The 18065-nt window shown below is 44.1% G+C and overlaps 1 protein-coding gene across 1 annotated transcript in view; it reads right to left on the bottom strand.

The window, feature by feature from the left end:
• Positions 1–12963, bottom strand: part of MAPK1 (mitogen-activated protein kinase 1) — a 37886-nt gene extending 24923 nt beyond the window's left edge. Inside the window, exon 1 of the mRNA XM_066562033.1 lies at positions 12619–12963. Coding sequence (XP_066418130.1) covers positions 12619–12761 — 143 coding nt within the window. The 5' untranslated portion in view covers positions 12762–12963. The remainder of the gene's footprint in view (positions 1–12618) is intronic.
• Between the last annotated feature and the right edge of the window lie 5102 nt (positions 12964–18065).

Genomic DNA, 18065 nt, shown 5'->3' with positions numbered 1-18065 from the left:
CTGCAGCCCGTGCACGGCTCATCCCTGCGGGCTGCAGCCGCAATTACTGATCTCATGTGCGACTCCTGATCACCCGTGCTCCCCCTGCAGTCCGGCCAGGACCAGCTCCACAGCGCATCCTAAATTTAGATTATTTGCATTCTGGCAGTGCTGTCCCAGTGTGCACAGTGTAACCTCTTTGTCTGGGCTGTCAGCTTCTACTAAAGCTCACAACAGCTGGTTATATTTGCAATGAAGCAGTTAACTGGGACATCTTCTGAAGTCAGGAACTTTCTATTATCTTGACTTTTTTCCAGAGAAGATAAAAATCTGTAAAATGGGAATTACAGTTCCCATATTAAGAACTCTTAGAGTGCCAGTTTATTGCTTTTAGTTTCTAATCGTTAAGCACATGTACTGATCATCACCCACAGAACTGTCCCATTATGATGAATCTAGACACCAACACTTTAAATATTCAGAAGGGAGGATTTATTTCCACCCCAATCATGTGCAGCCTCACAAGCTGAAGCAACCATTGAGCTGTGAGTGCTATTTGTCTGTAATGTAATAAATTTAAATATAGATTTTTGCAACTGCCCAACTGTTGTAGCCACAACATTATTCCTATTTCAAGCCGTGGTTACTAAACTGTGACAACCTGCAATGGCACCGTTATTTAGATACTTTTGCAACCTCGTGTGAAAATCAATACAAGCCCCAGCAGCAGAGTTTACCATTCCCGATTTTAAGTATCTTGAAAATACATAACAAAGTTTTGACTAACTAAAACAAAATAAACAAACGAGCATTTATAACCCAAGAAGTTGCACCACATAACTTTTAAAGCCAGTTTTTATCCTTCTGCTCTCTGGTACCAACTTCCTTTTTAAGCAGAAGTGCAGGGCGGGGCTGCTTCCAAGAGCAGTGACCAGAGAGGCACCGCAGCCCTGAGCCCACAGCGCTGCCCAGGCGGCTTCGGGCCCCTCTGCCATGAACTCGAGGGAAGGGAAGGGCAAGGGAAGCTTTCAGCAGGCACGTGTGGCCCGGTGCCAAGGCTCAGCCCCTTCTGCCCACAATGCCTGCTCCATGTTCTTCACCCATTCCTATTCCTCGCATGTCTCACCGGGGCAGAGCTGGAACAAGTGAGAGCACGCTGCAGGAGAGGAGCCAGCTCCTGGCAGTCCCTGCATCCCACACGGGGCTGGTCCTGCACACTGAGCAGCAACCGCCTGCTCCTCTGCCACGCTGCCTGCAGGCTTCCCCACCACGGGATGCTCCTCCAACATTTCGAGGATTATTCACCTCGTGGCTGTTTTACAGGCTGCTCTCAGCACACGCACACAAAATACACAACGCTACCGGCAAACATACTCATTACAACTCTAAATAAAAGACTGATTTGAAGTTTAAAAGGGATTTTTTTTTTTTATCAGTAGCTTTGTGTTGCTGTGGAAACATGATTCCAAGGGCATATCCAGAGATAAGAATCTTTGTGAAATATTGGGTAATTCGGCTTACTCACAGAATAGGAAAGGCAAAAATAATTCCCAGCAAGCAAGCTGATCTACAGAGATCTTTAATCTTTTCATTCAGTCTACATTTAGCTCAATCATGGACATTTCCACAACACGCTGACATTTATCAAGTTACAATGCAAATAGCTTAAACTTATTTTTAAGACTCCTGTAAATAAAATAATGCAATATTATGGCACAGTAACAACCACCCTAACAGACTGTTCGCTACAACTTTTGGGGATGGGGAAGGTGGTTGCAAAAGTGCAAATTTGCAGAGGGTTTTGGGTTTTTTGTCTGGAGCTGTTTTTTAATAATCAGATGTTAACCCTTCCAGATTCTTCAGAATAATTACTTTCTTCTTCTACATGATTGAACCACAGAGAGCAGCTACAGTGTATGACTTTTTTAATAAAGAGAAAAGACTGGAAAAAGGATAAAAATAGTCAAAGACTATTTGAGGACACTGAGCAATATGTCATTTTTACACTGTTGAATGTATTTTTTGTAGCCAACTGCAAACACCTACATTTACTAGAAATATTTGTTACTTTCCTCCATTTATTCATATTTTGAAGACAAGTGTATTATTCATTAGACTTTTTTATTAGCACTAATTTACAAAATCAGCACCTGGTTTTAGAAGGAACAAGTGCCTACTTATATTGGGATACGTTTGCCATGTTTCAAGAAACCTATTTATAAAAAGACAACCCATGTCACAGCTTCATTTTGATTTCTCAGCTTTCTCTAGAAGAGGTTCTCAATAACAAAGCATTTCTCAGGTTTGTCAGCTGAGAATTCAGGAAATAAACTACAGAAACAGGGGCATCTTAATACACTTCTACTTTCCTCCATTAAACATTTAGTTTTACAGACTAACCCCTCCCATGTAGGAAAGTCAGCAATCCATGAAAATGGAGTTACCTTACTCTTACATCCTTCAAAAAACAACAAACAAATAAAAAACCAACAAAGGAGAAAAGAAACAATTTCTGAATCAGTGCCCTTTATTGTATCACAAGTCCATAGCAAGGGGCCCATTGAAGCTGAACTGGAGCTGCAGACTCCACTGTGCTTTTAGTGAACCTCTGAGGCTTACTGGGTCAAACTGGAACAGCACTGCCCTCACCTCTGCCACTACTGCTTCAGTCATCTTCCTTTTAACAATCCAAAGCAATCCTGATAGCAAAGCTTCCTGCTACAATTACGCCAACTCCTTCCTCCCATGACAAAGGTGAATAATTATTCTGAAGTGATTTTACTCAGATCTGATCTACTGCAGGTTTCTGCCCTTCACACCACAAATTCTTAAGGCACTTTCATAACTTCCTAAGATTTGCTTTCATTTCATTTCATTGTATTATCTGCTCAAATAAATCTAATACTGGTGAGACACTGGCACAGGTTTCCCAGAGCAGCTGTGGATGCCCCATCCCTGGAGGTGTCCCAGACCAGGCTGGAGAGGGCTTGGAGCAACCTGGTCCAGTGGAAGGTGTCCCTGCAGGGGGCTGGCTCTACTTCATCCTTAAGGTCCCTTCCAACTCAAACCATTCTAGGCTCTAATAGGTTACAAAGGCACAATTTTATTTTTCAGAATTTGAAAAGTAGTATTTGATGGATCCTTGCAAAAAATTCAATTTTAAGCTACTGACTGTGCACATAATAATTACTTAATAGTATAACTCCTTAGATCACTCCTAGTATTTTGAAAACGAATAGCTAGTCATGCAAAATGGAGTCTGTTAAATTAATTACTTTTGCCAGAAGCTCAGTCAATTCATAATCCTGGGTGTGGCAGACCAGATGATTTGTGTTTTGTTAGCACCTACTAAACCGAGCTATGAAGAGCAGCAGTTCTAGAACCACACCTTAATACTGGCATTAGAACAATACTGGCTATTTCACCCAAGGTTCTGTATTGTTTGGCTAAAGATGTTATTTAATTTTATGGTGTTTTGATTAATCTTAGTTGTTTGGAAAAAAAAACCTCAATTCTCTCAATCTCTTCTAATGTGTATTTTTCTTTCTATACCTTTAGCTGTACAACACTGACTTCAAACCACCACATATGCCTACTCTGTTTTTTGCCACTTCAAGTTAGTCTTCAGAAAATAGAAAGCTCTTACATCTCACTTTATCTACTTCTTCCCTTCCCACTTCCCTTCCTTATTTTAGAGGTTTACTGGTTCTCCACTGCCAGTATTTCCTTTGATAGCATTGATGCTAAATTTAACAAACTTCACTACATTTAAAGGCCCCTTGGCATCTGTGAAATAAATTAATTCCAAAGGCACCAACTGCTTTTGATAAAATATCACAATATTAAATATCACTATCTTTCTCCTCTGTATATAAATTCCTGTGGGAATGAATTTTGGGCTAAAATTGTAAGAGCTCAGCAACATGAGCCAACCTAAGGTCTCAGTGAATTCAAAGGAGGGGCTGAGGTTCACTCTCCCTTTTATGCCTCACATCCCTGCCCTTTCTCACTTTTTTGGTTGGAGTGGTGCCTTTGTTTGTGTCAGGTCAGAGAACTAAAGCAGCTCCAAGTTGAAGCAGGAACAGTAAAGAAGCTTTTACCTGCACAGTCCTATTCCCTCCCTGTGTCAGCACCAGCACTCACAGGGCTTTGTGTCCATCATTTCAACTTCTCACCTTTCAATTTTATTTTTGTATGAAGTCACCTTTTAGCTAAACCAGCCTTCCAACACAGCAAATGCTCCAGCTGTGCAGGCCCCAGCACAAGAGAGGAGGAAGGAGTGACAGAGCAGAGGCATGGAGGGCAAAGCTGCCCCTGCAGCAGCAGCAGCACAGCCCGAGATCAGCACAGGTCAGCCTGCAAGGCTCAGCCCTGCAAAGCTCAGCTCAGGAGAGCTCAGCCCCCACACAGCCGATGGGGTGCCCAACTCCTCCCCCTGTGCTTAAGGCTCCTCAAGGGGCAACAAAAACCCACCAGACAGCAAAGGACAGGTCAGCAACATCATCACTGTTACTCCAGAGCCTGGAAAACAACCACCACATCCCCAAGCAGCAAAGCAGGAATCATAAATGTGTGCAGGAAACACTTCCCCTTTCCTAGAGAGAAGGGAGAGCACTACCAGAGAGCTGTGAGTGGTGATAGGATTAGCAAATCCTCCAGTGGTTTAGTCTTTTGTCTGCTAAGGTTCTAATTTGACTTATATCCCAGATACTCCTCCTAAAATCAGCTTATTTGATTGATTCCACGCCATATAAATCTTCAGAAGACAGTTCACAGTAGTTCATCCCAACAGAAAACAGAACAAAATCATCCATGCACACTCAAAAGCAGAGATTTTTCTAAACCTGATGTAGAAACATCAGTGCAAAATGAAAACTATCCCAAAGCACTGATGAAAACAAGGTCATTGCCACTGTCCACTCTGCCATGGTTGGCTCAGTATTTCACTTGCAAACCAAATCAACCAAACCACTAGCACTGAGTGTGCACCTCACCACTATCAGAAGTTACTTCCCTTTGTGTAAGATTACAAGGCGTTTTCTTCATGTTTGTTCCATGTTTCTAAAAAGACATGCCAACAATAAACCCTCAGCATATGCACAGCTTGGTGGTTTGATCAGAGGAGGTATCAGCACTAAGACATGTTGGCTCCAGTAGCTGAAGGGAAGCTATTTCACAATTATGAAACACTCAAAAAAATCCAATATAAAAGTCAACCTGAATGTCATTTGGGATATTTTGCAACATCCAAATCCCAATAAAATTGGGCAAATTCCAGACTGAAGCATTTTGGGACGTATTGATTTGGAGTGCTCAAATGACCTGAAATTTTACTCAGGGCACATCAGCAATATTTGGTGAAGCAATCTGCCTTCCTTCTGAAGAAGCAAGAAGTAATGTACTGCAGTGGCAGCTGCTAACGTTAAGAAAAACTGCAAAATGAAGTAATTGCACATTATAAACTGCAGCCTAATTGCGAGTTGCTCGTACTTAAAACATACCCACAACACAGACCAATTGCTTTCCACCATGTAACAAAAACTCTCATTTGCATCCTAATCACCACAGAGTATTTCAGTATTTTATGAAAATTCTCTTAAAATACAAAAGAAGGACTTCCAAGAGAAGAGATTTCCTCTTGGGGAACTTAGGTTGTGATTTTGGGTACTGCAAACAGATGGACAGTAAAAGCATGTGCACAAACAACTCTGCTAAAACTGAACTGTCACGAAGATTCTGCCCAAATCTAACAGAAAAATATTTCTACTACAGCCTTTCTACAAGACATGTACACACAAAGCAGTATTGAATCCAGCAGTGCGAGGTCACTGGGCTGGAGGGGCACGGCCCAAGCTCCAGTGTGGAGGCACCGCGAGGGTGCAGAGGGGCTGGGGAGGAGCCGGGGCTGTCCCTGCTCTGGCTCTCCCCAGCGGAAACGGGTGGAGACGGGAATGCTGTGAAACACAAACCAACTCCTGCACCCCGATGGAGCACAGGAAACCCTGCCGAAGGACCTGCCATCAAATAACACTATCTGAATCGGTGACATTTAGTACAAGCTGTAATTATCTTACCAATCGACCTGCTCAAAGCTGACAATGAACTGTATTTGGTTTTTTGTGCACCGTGCAAAAAGATGAGTTTGAGAATAGCTCAAACATATACCCAAACGTTGTACTAAATAAAAGGAAAACAAGCTCTCTTCTGAAAAGGAGATTCATCCACAAGCAAACCAGCGTCTTTAATAACCGTCCTGCCAATTAACAGAACACAGATTTCACACAGATAAATCACCTGAAATGAACTCTACTGCTGAATTTCATACTATTACACTATTATTTTTATCTCCCTCAAAACACAAAAAACATAGAAGCTCTATTTTCAAATACATTTATAGCTCCATACACTTCATTTGAGTGATCTGGAAATCAAAATCAAATACAATTGAAATCACTTAATAAAATGTTTCTGGGTTTGGGATTTTTTCCCAGATATTATTTTAAAAGTTCCTAAAATACTTCACTTTAGGTGAAAGCCTTCTCCAAATTATCAGAACAACATCCAGCTTCATCCATGAGCAGTGCCAGCTCCCAGTGATGAAGGCTGACCAAGGACTGGGCTGTGTTATGTGCACAGCCAGCAGGTCAAGGGAACTGATTCCTGCTGTGAGGGCACATCTGGAATTCTGCATCCAGTTTTCCTCCCTTCCAGTACAGGACCAAATCCAGCAGAAAACCATTAGGATGCATAGGGAGCTGAAGGATGTGACATGAAAGAAAAAAATTGAAACAACGGGGTTTGTATAGGCTAGGAGGGGGAAAAGGGGTGGTGGTGGAAAACATCCAACTGCTCTTTTAAGTTACATAAAGGAGAATCACTGAGAAAAGTGATCCAGATTCTTCTCAGAGACAAAAAGTACAAAGGACATGAGGGGATGGTCCCAAGTTGCAGCAAGGCAAACTCTCATGATTTTAAGGGGAAAAGTATCACTGGACAATTGGTTTAACACCAAAACCAGAAGCTGCCCATAGATGTTGTAGAATCTCCATCCCTGGAGATTTTGGAAATACTCAGTGGACATGTTGAGCAACTTGGTCTAATTTTGACATCAGCCCTGCTTTGAGTAGGAGGTTGGACTACATGACCTCAGAAAGTCCCTTTCAACCTACATTATGCTGTGAAATATTCCATAACAAGATGTCATAAAATGTTTTCATTAAATACCAAATCAATCAGTTATTTTCATTTCTAGATCACAGCTGAAAACTGACAAAGCATCAACAGAAAAAGCATTTAAAAAACCTTCAATGCTGGCAAAGTACTAGTTTTCAACACAAGCTGAGCTCTACACCTACTCAATTGGTAAAGCACCAACTCTTCTCTGGGCTGTAGATCCCTACCCCTGAACAAGAAGCCACTGAACTAACAGAGCCTGGTGTCCTACAAATACACATTTCTGGTCTCAGGAGTAGCAATAAATCCATCTGTGAAACTGGGGCACGTCATGTCTCCTCGGGGAGTCTGATTTCTCACATGTCACCCAAAACAATCTCTTCCCCGGTGGAGCAGCATACAGGATCTCTTCACTTGAGCAAAATACCTATTTTTGTGAAACCTGCAGAATAACTTTCCATCTTTAAGACTTTTACCATCTGTCAGATTTGATGGAAGGCAGGCAACAGGTACTAGAATCCTATGTACGGGTATGGGAGATGGGCAGATGCAGCCACAGACACATGCTGTGAACATACAAGCCTTATTTCCTTAATAAAGCACACTTCTAAGAAAACCCATAAGTTATCTCTGTCCCATGGGATGGATCATGCTGTGCAAGAAAAATGTGTATTTGTTCATAAAATGCAAGTGTCCATGAGCTGCACTCTTCGGCTAAGCCAGTATCCCATTGCTCTGGGATAGTGACAGCAGAAGTTCTACCTCTTACCTTCCATGAACCTGGAAGGCAGCTCTGACACGAGCAAGTGGCTGCTGCCCGTCCCTGCTGCTCAGCTTGTGGGGGCCACCTGTCTGCCCATCCCCGGGGAGGGCAGGAAAAGCAGCTCCAATTCCTCCTTTGGGTTCCCACGGCAGGTTAGGTAAGTGCTAGAAGCTTGAGTGACTGCAGGGAAGTGCTTCCATCTGCCTTCTCCCCAGAGGGAAGAAGCTGATAACTAGCCACCAATTACACTCCCTAATTCCCTCCTCTGATCCTTGCACTGGGCCGGGTTGGCTCAGTTGTATCAGCTCCCTGCTCTCTTTATCACACAGACAGAAGATGTTAATTACCAGGTATTGACACGCAGACCCAACCTGTGCTCCCTAAAAGTACGCACAAACAGGGGCACGGACCCCGGCACTGGCTCCATCGTTAAAGGCTCTCTGTCTCTCTGGAGCAAGGAAGAGTTAACAGAACAAACATGAACGGCTCTTTCTGATGGCTGCCACTGAGCAGCCCACCCCAGCCACCACGCTGACCCCCACAAAGGATGCAAAATCCACCTTTTTATGTAACTCAAAAGAAACTATTATGCAACCATCAATTCCATTCAAATTTCATGTTTTAATATCAATATCTATGCCTTGCAGATCGTTCTATTCCTGATTTCTTTCTGCTTTTAGTTTCTTTATTAATATGCTTCTCTTCATTTTAAATTATTGATGCTCTAAAAGTAGGGCAGTTCCATGAAACAGTAGCAAGAAGTGTAACTTTAAAGAATCTACTGCCTAATGTTTAAAGTATTCTTTTCAGTATTACTTTAGCATTTAACTATTGACTATCTAAACTTCTAATATCAGTCTTTCACAGCACATCAGTAACACAAAGCTCTCTTTGTAACGCAGCAAATTCAGAGCAAGAAATCCAAAATTTGAGCTTGCAGATTTTCTTCCAACTGCACTCATCTGCATTCAACTGCTTATTTATAAGCAGTTATTTGCAGCACTGATATTACTTCACATTCATAGAAGCTCGATGAGAAAAAAAGCTTCCAAAAGCTAGGATAAAAATGAGAACATCCCTATCACATTCAATTCACCATTTCTTTCCAAAATGATTATTTGTTTTTTACTATCAAATTATCATCCCTGCCAAATTACCACTGATCAACTGGAGGAAGAACAAGTCACGCTGATAGAGCTCAGCTCTATCATGTTTTTATTGCTGTTCCAGTGTGTTTGAAGTATAGCTTGTTAACAGGCTGCTTTAAAACAATACTACTAATAAAACCAAGCCCACATAAGGAGAGAAAGAAACAACCTCAACAACCTTTCCCAATTTGTTGTGTTTGAAAGGTGTTTCTGAAACTCTCAGACCTGGTCTAAAACTGTGTTCCATCTGACTCTGACGTTGATAACATCCTATCACTGAATGAAAGGGAAAGTCACTTAAAGAACTTTGCCCCAATGCCCCTCAAAAGAACTAACAATTCTTAAGCGAAAGCAGAGAGGAAGAAGACAACACAACATCTACATATATTTGGATAAATTAAGTCAGAGTAACAAACATGACTGTATGACTAAGTAATTGCTCAAAGAATGTCCTGCAGTCCTAGGAAGTGCTGAGGATTTTGGCTCAAACTTTGCTCTGTGCTCAGCCCTTAGTTTCACACGCAGAATGACCAAAACAAAAACGGGTTAGAAAGGGGCTCTGACAGGGATCCACCTCCTACCACTTCACCCTCTGCAACAAAAGGCAAAAGCCTGTGTCACAGGCTGAACGATTCTGGCAGAGTTGAACTGGAGGACATTAGGATGGGTTTGCCCTGATAACGTGCCTTTTCTGCTTACCAAGCTGAGAAACTGCAACCACAACACAGCAGTAAATACACTGCTCTGCTCAGTTTATTTTTACTCAAAATCTGATTATGTAAAAAAATGACTGCACTAGGGAAAATAGTTAAAGGCCTTTAAGGGTTTTCAAATCCAGATGAGTGAGCATTCATGTACAGTCTCTTCAGCCAACATCTTCCTCTATTTCCTGTACTGGTATTTTATGTTGTGATCAATATTTCTCAAACATTATTCTCTCTGCTGCAAAATCAAAATGGAAGACTGACCATAACAGCACTATCCTAAGAAAACTTCATTTGCCCTTTTACTCATATAATCAAAAGCATTTTATTGTTTTCAAATCCCTAATCCAATAATGTAAAAACATAAGAATTAGGATAAAAATGAGAAAGAGAGTGAAGGATTTTAAGAGTCAAAAGACACTCGTTTGCCATGCCACAAGCCTTATGGCACAGTGCACTTGTAAATAACCATCATCTCTGAAGAGCCCCACATTAGCTGTGGGTCTAAACAAAACCATCAGGGCCTGCTTTGCTTTCCTTTAATAAAATGTACAAATTTAAATGGCTTTTGCAGTTGCAGGAAACATCTCCATCTGCACACTCACAGCTTGCCCTCTACCCCACCCCCTGAGGGAGAAGCTTCTGCAGATCCTCACTGCATTAGCAACCAGAGCAAAACACAGAGCAGTGAAGTGCACAGCCTGCACGGCTGGGATTGATGGCAATCACATTTCATTGCAGGCACCACCACACAGCACAGCTGCTATGGCACTGCTGCAAGTGCATCCAACGCCTTCCCGATCAAGTACACGCTATAAACTGAGACTTTGTTCCCTGTCACTTCACACCCAAGGCACAAGAGCAATAATCAAGAGCACAAAATACATAATGTGGCATTTGATGTTAATAATTTTATAGCAGAAAACACAGGAGCCAAGTGCATATTTCAAGTGAACTGGAAATTTGGAAATTTTGATAGTGTTTTTGTACAGCATTCACAGCAGACACAAAGTATCAAAAGAAGTTTTCAAATAAAAACCAACCTTTTGGATTTGGAGTGGAAACAGCTTCAGTGTAGAAGTTTACCACACATGAATTGGAGGGGCAGAAGTGGCCCTGTTTCCCCTGTATCTGCTTACTGGCACAGGGATGCCAAAAAAGGGCATCAACTGCCATCGTGCTGCTTCTTGCAGTCCCTGATCTGGGGTGAAACATTTTAGCTTTTCACTTTGTTTGTGAAACACAGTGTTTAACACCCCGTGGAAGTGAACTGGACTGTCCCCAGCACACACCTCAGCAATGCTATTCCCCAGGACCTTCAAAAACCTGACTGTGAGTGCAAACCAGCGCAGCCACTACTGAGATTATCTGCACTCATTTCCTTACCCTGGTTCAGATGATAAAATAACCATAATAAAGTACAGCCTGTACCAGAAGCTACATCAACAAGTTTTGGACTAGATATATTGCTGTGATTTCTAACACTGAAACAATAACGAGGATATTTTTAGACTGGAAACGGGATTTCTGATTTACATTTTGAAGGTTCTTCCCACAGCAAAAAAATAGTGAAGGCCACAACACAAAACTCTGAGAGAGAGGCCCATCTCCCAGCTAAACTCAGGCCTAGATGAAAGCTCCTTCCCTGAAACACACAATGACTTCATCCTGACAGGCCAGCACAATTCAGTGACTATGTGCAAAAACCTACAGCTATAAAAATCTGTAGCGCACAGCTGAAGGCTGTGAGGTGTCTTCACTGAAAAATGCACTGCTTTACAAAAGATTCCTCATCAGAGAGAGAAATTAATGCTGCTAAAGCTTTCATAAAGTCACAGCCTGTAAGTCACTTTTAGTACTTCTGGTCAAAAACCATACTGAAGAAACAGAGGCAGTGTTGCAAGAAAGTTGATAAAACCGCAACAAAAAAGAGTTTTTCATCTGCATCCCTTAAGTTCTTTCAGGACTACAGGGTTTTTTTTTACTAATGGAAGACAGAATATGAAATCTTAAGTAAGGCCATTGAGCATACCAGGTTAATAACTCAGTCATTAGATACACAGATCACACAGCATCACCCCAGCTCACTGAGACTGCTAAAAAAATCCATCTCACACTCTTAATCCAGTTAGTTCACGGTTTCTGTAGTTCGTTCACGGCGCTCTGTAAGACCGATGTTACCCACAGCAAACATACACGATCGCTTTTCAGCGAGACTCAGACTAAGTCTTCATAATGCAACAGAATTTAGAGCTAGGACAGCTGAAGAGAACTTTCACCTGCACACGTTAACGCAGGCACTAACCCGGCCAGCTCTGCAGCAAAGCCAGCACGTCCTGAGCAGTCAGGCAGCGGCAGCAACTCCTGTGCTCAGATTCACCTTTTTTATCCCACACGACCTCGGGCTGCTGCAGCCAGGTGAGCCCTCGCAGGGCAGTGGAAGGGACGCGGGGCTGCCAGCAGCATTTACCATCTTCCCCTCCTTCCTGAACCTCTGCAAACGCACTACGGAGACGGGGGAAATAACAAGAGCGACCAACCCCACAAGCACATTTAAAGATTTAAAGAAAATAAAGGCAGGAGCGAAACGAAACGAGACGCTCAGCTGCACCTACCGACGGAGGGATGGGGGGGGGTGCAGGGAGGGAGAGGAAAGAAGGGTGATGCCGGAGAGACAACCTCGGGAACACGGAGGGGGAGACAGAGCTGAGGAGAGCGAGACGGAGCTGCTCCCCCTCCCCGAGGGCAAGGGCGGGCCGGGCCCGCGGCCGGGCAGGGCGGCGGGAAGGAGGGAGGGAAGGGAGGAGGGAGTTGTCCGGGGCAAGGGCGCTGCCCCGGCGGCCGCACTCACCACACCATGCCGTAGGCCCCCTCGCCGATGTAGGAGAGGTTGGTGTAGCGCGGCCCCACGTCGAACACTTGTCCCCGCACCATCTCCGGGCCGCCGGCGCTGGCGGAGCCGCCCGCAGCCCCTGCCCCCGACACCGCCGCCATGTTGTCCGTGCCGGGAACCGCGGTGCCTGCGTGCGGGGGGGCGGAGGCGGGCGAGGCGGGGGGCGAGGAGGAGGATGCGGGAGGGAGGAGAGAGGAGAAGGAGGAGAAGGAGGAGAAGGAGGAGGGAGGAAGAGGCGCCGCCCGCTCCGGCCGCTCCGCCGGTCTCGGCCCGTTGGCCCCGTCAGCGCCGAACCCGCCGCGGCCGCTCTGAGGAGGCGCCGCCGGCCGCGCGCGCGCGCACCGCCCGGCCCGGGAGCTGGAAGGCGGGGGAGCGGGGGGGGGCGAGGGCGCGCGCGCAGGGAGCGGCGCGGGGCGGGGCCGCGCGCGGCAGGGGGCGGGGCCAGGGGCGGGGCCGGGGACTGCGGTAACCGCAGCCGCTGGGGAGGGGGCGCGGCGGCCGTGGGTCACGTGGGGCGCGCGGCGGGTCACGTGGCCGCGCGACGCCATTAGAGGCGTCAGGTGACGGGCGGGAAATGGAGCCGGGCCCGGCCCGGCCTCAGCGCCTCCCGCACCCTCAGCGCCCCGCCGGTCCCAGAGCTCGGGCACCGCGATAAGGGCGAGACACTCCCCGACTTCAGCGCACAGTTTTGCAAACTCTTTTCAGCATGTTGTTTTTACATGTAATTACGGTTGCCTGTTCACTGCTTCCCGTGTAAATGTAAATAAACTTTGTAGAGGAGGTGAAATCTCAGCTGAAGGTTTGTCACGGTTTGAGCGCTGCTTGCAGCAATGCCGTACCTCCTCTGTTTCTCTGCAAGGCAGAGTTTTCCTAAAATAGCTTTTCCTTGTTTGCAGGAGTCTGTGCACAAGGATCTTAACTCCACTTTTGCCTTTTTTCCTGCAGTTCTCTAATGACCCTGACAAAAAGTACTAATCTTTAGTTACTGCTGACATTTTCACTGCCACCATCTCTGCTGCTTCTCACCTGTCCCTGCCTGGAGGCTGTCCCCAGCCATGTCCCTGACAATATCTTGCTTCTCCCTGAGGTCATTTCTGGCATCCCACCTTCTTCTGGCCCTTCTGCTTCCTTTGCCATGGCCGAACCCTCTCAGTGTCCCGGAGCCGCTTCCAGCGCTGCGATCCCCTCGTTCCCCTCGCTCCCCGCCCGGCTCCGGGCCAGCTGTGCCCAGGGTGGGGAGGGCAGTCCCGGCTCTGGCTGCACCCCCAGGTGTCCCCAAGGCTCCGGGTGCCACCCAGCCCAGGTGATGGAGGGAAAGCTGTCAGGGCTGAGCACCAAAATCTAACAAACTCCCCTCTATTTAACAGGCATTCAACTCTACAGCTCGTGCTTTTGTGTATTTGAGTGGGATAATGCTTCTGATGTATTAATTTTTATGTGTGTATAACGGTTTTTGTTTCATGATGTGTTCTGCACTTCAGAAACACAGCATTATTCTCAGAAATTTCAGTCAGCAGTAAATGTGAGCATTTAAATTTTCTAAAGCCAAGTGAAGTATTATTTTAAAGGTTCTTTAAAAATGAAAATTTGCTTACAGTTCTGATTACATACATAAATAAATCTGTCATCAGCAAATGCAAAACAAATTATTATGGAGAATGTAGCTTAAACACAGCCTGTCATATCAAATTTAATTAAAAACTGGTGTGTATCTAGATTATTTTCTACCTTCACTGGGAAGCATCTGATCAAAAAGGAAACCGACCAGGCAGGCCAGGAAATTGTGGAAGGACTGTCAGCTCCTTTGAGCACTGTGTTCAAATATATGTCTAATCCAATTAAGCCCAAATAAGTGGTCAGAGGCTGTGGCATGCTCTCCCAACAACTCCTCCCATGACAGAACTCGGTGCAGTATTTCAGTGAAGCTCTGCAGTTGCTGAGATAGGCAGAGTGGATGGGAGTGGTATCAATCAGTTTTCAGCCTACTTAAATACACTGCCATTACCTGCACTTAATGTTGGGTCTTTTGCCTTAACAAAGTGACATTAAAGGCTCAATTCTGGAAAGCACATAAATGTATTTTGAGAAAATTATGAGTTCCATGATCAAAATAAAGGGCTGTGTTGGGGGAGAAGAGGTGATATTAAAAAATGATACCAGGTAATGAGAAGCAGAAGGAAAAAACCTTTTTATTTCAAAAAGAAATCAAAGCAGTGCTGAGAAGAGTTTGTGTAAGCAGAAACAGGAATATTAAGAAAAAGCTAAGCCATAAGCTAAGTCATGTAAATACGTCATGGTTTGGACTGTCTCCATCTTCAGTCAAGTTCAGGAGTCACATGAATGAGTTCATCCTACAATCAGGATCTAGAAATTCCCTGCACTGTTGCTCGTTTCTGCTGTAACTGTTAATTCTTGTTCTGTAAATTGGTCTCTTGAAAAGGGAACATTGTACCAACAAGGCCCCTGGGCCCTGGGATCAGCAGTGCCAGGTCAGGCTGAGGACAAACACCATGGAGCTGCCCTATGGTGCCCCTCCATAGTGGGGGTGGGAGGCATCTCAGATCTTTGTGCTAATTTAAAACTGAAGCCACATCTCCTAAAATCATCATAATTATACCGGTTGTGTGATTTGCGTGGGACATTGCAGTCATGGCTTTCCTGGTAGCTGCTGTACCAGTATGTCAGCATGAACCTGAAGCTCCCCATCATCCCAACCAAGCATGGGCATTAAGTACAAACAGTTTTACCAGAATTGTTTCAAAAGACCTCAAGCCTTTGTGTGGGGGTGATGAGAAAGAGAAATAAGACATGTTAAAATGTTTTATAAAGATATATTTTAACTTGTAAGGCGCTCAGGAACCATGGTGATGGTTCCTGAAATTGCTTAAATATGAGCTCTGATCCACAGGGAACTATCCTAAGATTCAGAAAGAGCATCAGCTATTAATAACTTGTAGTCAGTACCTACCTGGGCTGGACTGAACAGGTGACACACATCAGAAATCCCTTGAGACTGATCCTCATGAGAATGTTGACCACTGCTTTGGCAGCATTAAGTGACCTTAACGAAAATGAGGCTCTTGCTGTAATCTTGCACTGCTGGGAGGTTAAAAACAATCTCTCATCTAAATTGCTGGGCACTTGGTGCCAGAACAAATTTACTTTTCCCCCCAGTATTTCCTTTTTTCCACATTCTGATGGACTTTGCGTGGAGCTTACTGTGGCTTAGACACCATGGAGTTAAGATGAGAAAACAGATTGCTGTGGTTGTTCTGTGCATGCCAAGGGGAGCACAAAAGATTATTAATTGCAGAATGATTCTGACAGTAACAGCCTTGATCCTGCACTGAGTATCATTCTGTCACTGTCAGAACCTGTCACTGTTGTAGGAGATGTCTTGTATTATCCATCATGTTCTGGTTAGTTTTGCTGTTCACAAATATGGTTTGAAAACACAGTTGCAATTTCAAGTCATTTTTATGTTCCTTAGTTTTGAACAAGTAGTTTACAATCATACTCTAAATATTTTTAAAGGGATCCATTTTACAGAAACCTTAAAAGCTTACCATATAAATCTAGCTATTTTAATTAATATACTGACATTTTGTTGCTGTCTATATAAAATTAAGTTGCTTTTATTTTTCAACTGCAGTAGTAGCAGTATCCAGGCACTGTCCTGCAGTTCAGTAATGGAAATTTCCCAGCCTCAAAGCACACTCTGTCTCAGTCAGCTGCAATAAAACTCTGAGTGATTTCAATATTGTTGTGTGCCTTACTTGTCCTCGGTTATCTGGAGCTTGTATCTTTTGAAAACCAGCAACTCCTCATGAGCTTGCTTCATCTTGCCCAAGACTTAAAATTCAGTAAACAAGCTGGGGATGATAAGAGAATTGAATCACCAGATAAAAAGTTAATTTACAGGACTGACAAAATGAAACATATGCATATTAAGTATTTACACAGCACATTACAGCGACTCATGAGTCTTCACTGAGGTCCTGCTACATGACCCCTGTTTTAGTGTGCTGAAGCCTTATACACTGGAAGGCTATTAAGTTCTTACAGTAAGGTTTAGCTAGTACATAATATCAGTCTCTTGATCTCTGCATTTCTGGTATCACTGATTGCTAAGAAAATAAATTAAAAAAAGGAGATAAAATTATTACATAACCTCAGAAGTCTAATAATTTACAAATACTAGAACATGCACTGTGTTTCCCCCACATTTATTCTTGGTTCAGCTGTAGGCAGGACAAGTGATGCCTCCAGCAGAGGCAGAAGTCAAAGCATGTAGAAACAGGATTATTAGGATTTTATGTTGTCCAAATATTGCATTTTTAATGCTTTTTGCTCATAGCTAAAAATGTAGGGAACTTTTGTAATGCAGAGGGTGGCTGATATGAGGACAGAGGGAAAAGGGTGATGCAAGAATGAATAAAAAAGAATATGGGGGGAAGAATGTAAATTAAAAGTAAAATGAACAGATAGTGGGATTGAGCTGTGGGAATAGAAGGGTCCTGGTTGGAGGGCTGATATCCAGACCCCACTGCATCTGGCTGTGTGCAAGTGAAGCCCCTGGCAGACACCCAAGTCTATTCATGGAGAACCACTTTGGGGAATGATGCCAGGCCTTTTAAAAGCGCTCACCAGGACCTGCTTTCCCTGACGTCGGCGTCTGCTGGGGTGACGTTGATCACAAACGTGGCTGATGACTCTGATGGCACACGGACACATCCTGCTTGTCTGCTGGTATTAGATGTAATCTAAACCATGGGCAGTGGCTGAGCAGAAACAAGTGATAGGGGACAGCACACTAATGGTATTCTGAGATTTTCACCAGGGTTGAACGTTCAGCCTGCATTAATGGCTGTACATCCCATGACAAGTGCGTGGCAGCCTTCAGGAGCAAGCTGGAGGCTGTAGCACAGCAATTCTGGGTGAAGGCTCCATATATCCAAACTGTCACACTGGGATTTCCTGGGCATGTGACAAGGAAACAGGATTCCCTCTGCTCTGCTGGGCAGGTCCTGACCTTGCTGACATGGAACTGGAGGAGGTTTATGGCTGCAGGGAAATTTGCATATTTGCTGTCTACACCTATGCTGCTGGAGGGAGGGCAGGTATCAGTCTCCTTTCCTTGCACTTTATTCAATCCACTGATCTGACAGTACAAAGGGCCTTTACTGCTTATTTTTAATAGATTTTGTATAAATTATAGACATCAGTTTCTACAGTCCAAAACTGATGAATCATCACTTCAAAACCCAAAAATTTCTTTTGCAGTTTTGCATATCTGTAGCAGATAAAAGCTGTGAAGAGAAGAGAGATTTCCTAAAGGAAGTGGTGTCACCATATTTTGAGAAAAAGAGCCAAGCTGTTGGAATCTGTGTTGCATTATGGGGCAA

Source organism: Molothrus aeneus, chromosome 18 (genome assembly GCF_037042795.1).
Source record: "Molothrus aeneus isolate 106 chromosome 18, BPBGC_Maene_1.0, whole genome shotgun sequence".
In the NCBI taxonomy this organism is placed as follows: domain Eukaryota; kingdom Metazoa; phylum Chordata; class Aves; order Passeriformes; family Icteridae; genus Molothrus; species Molothrus aeneus.
Note: the sequence above shows the minus strand (reverse complement) of the source record. Positions and strands in the feature narration are given on the sequence as shown.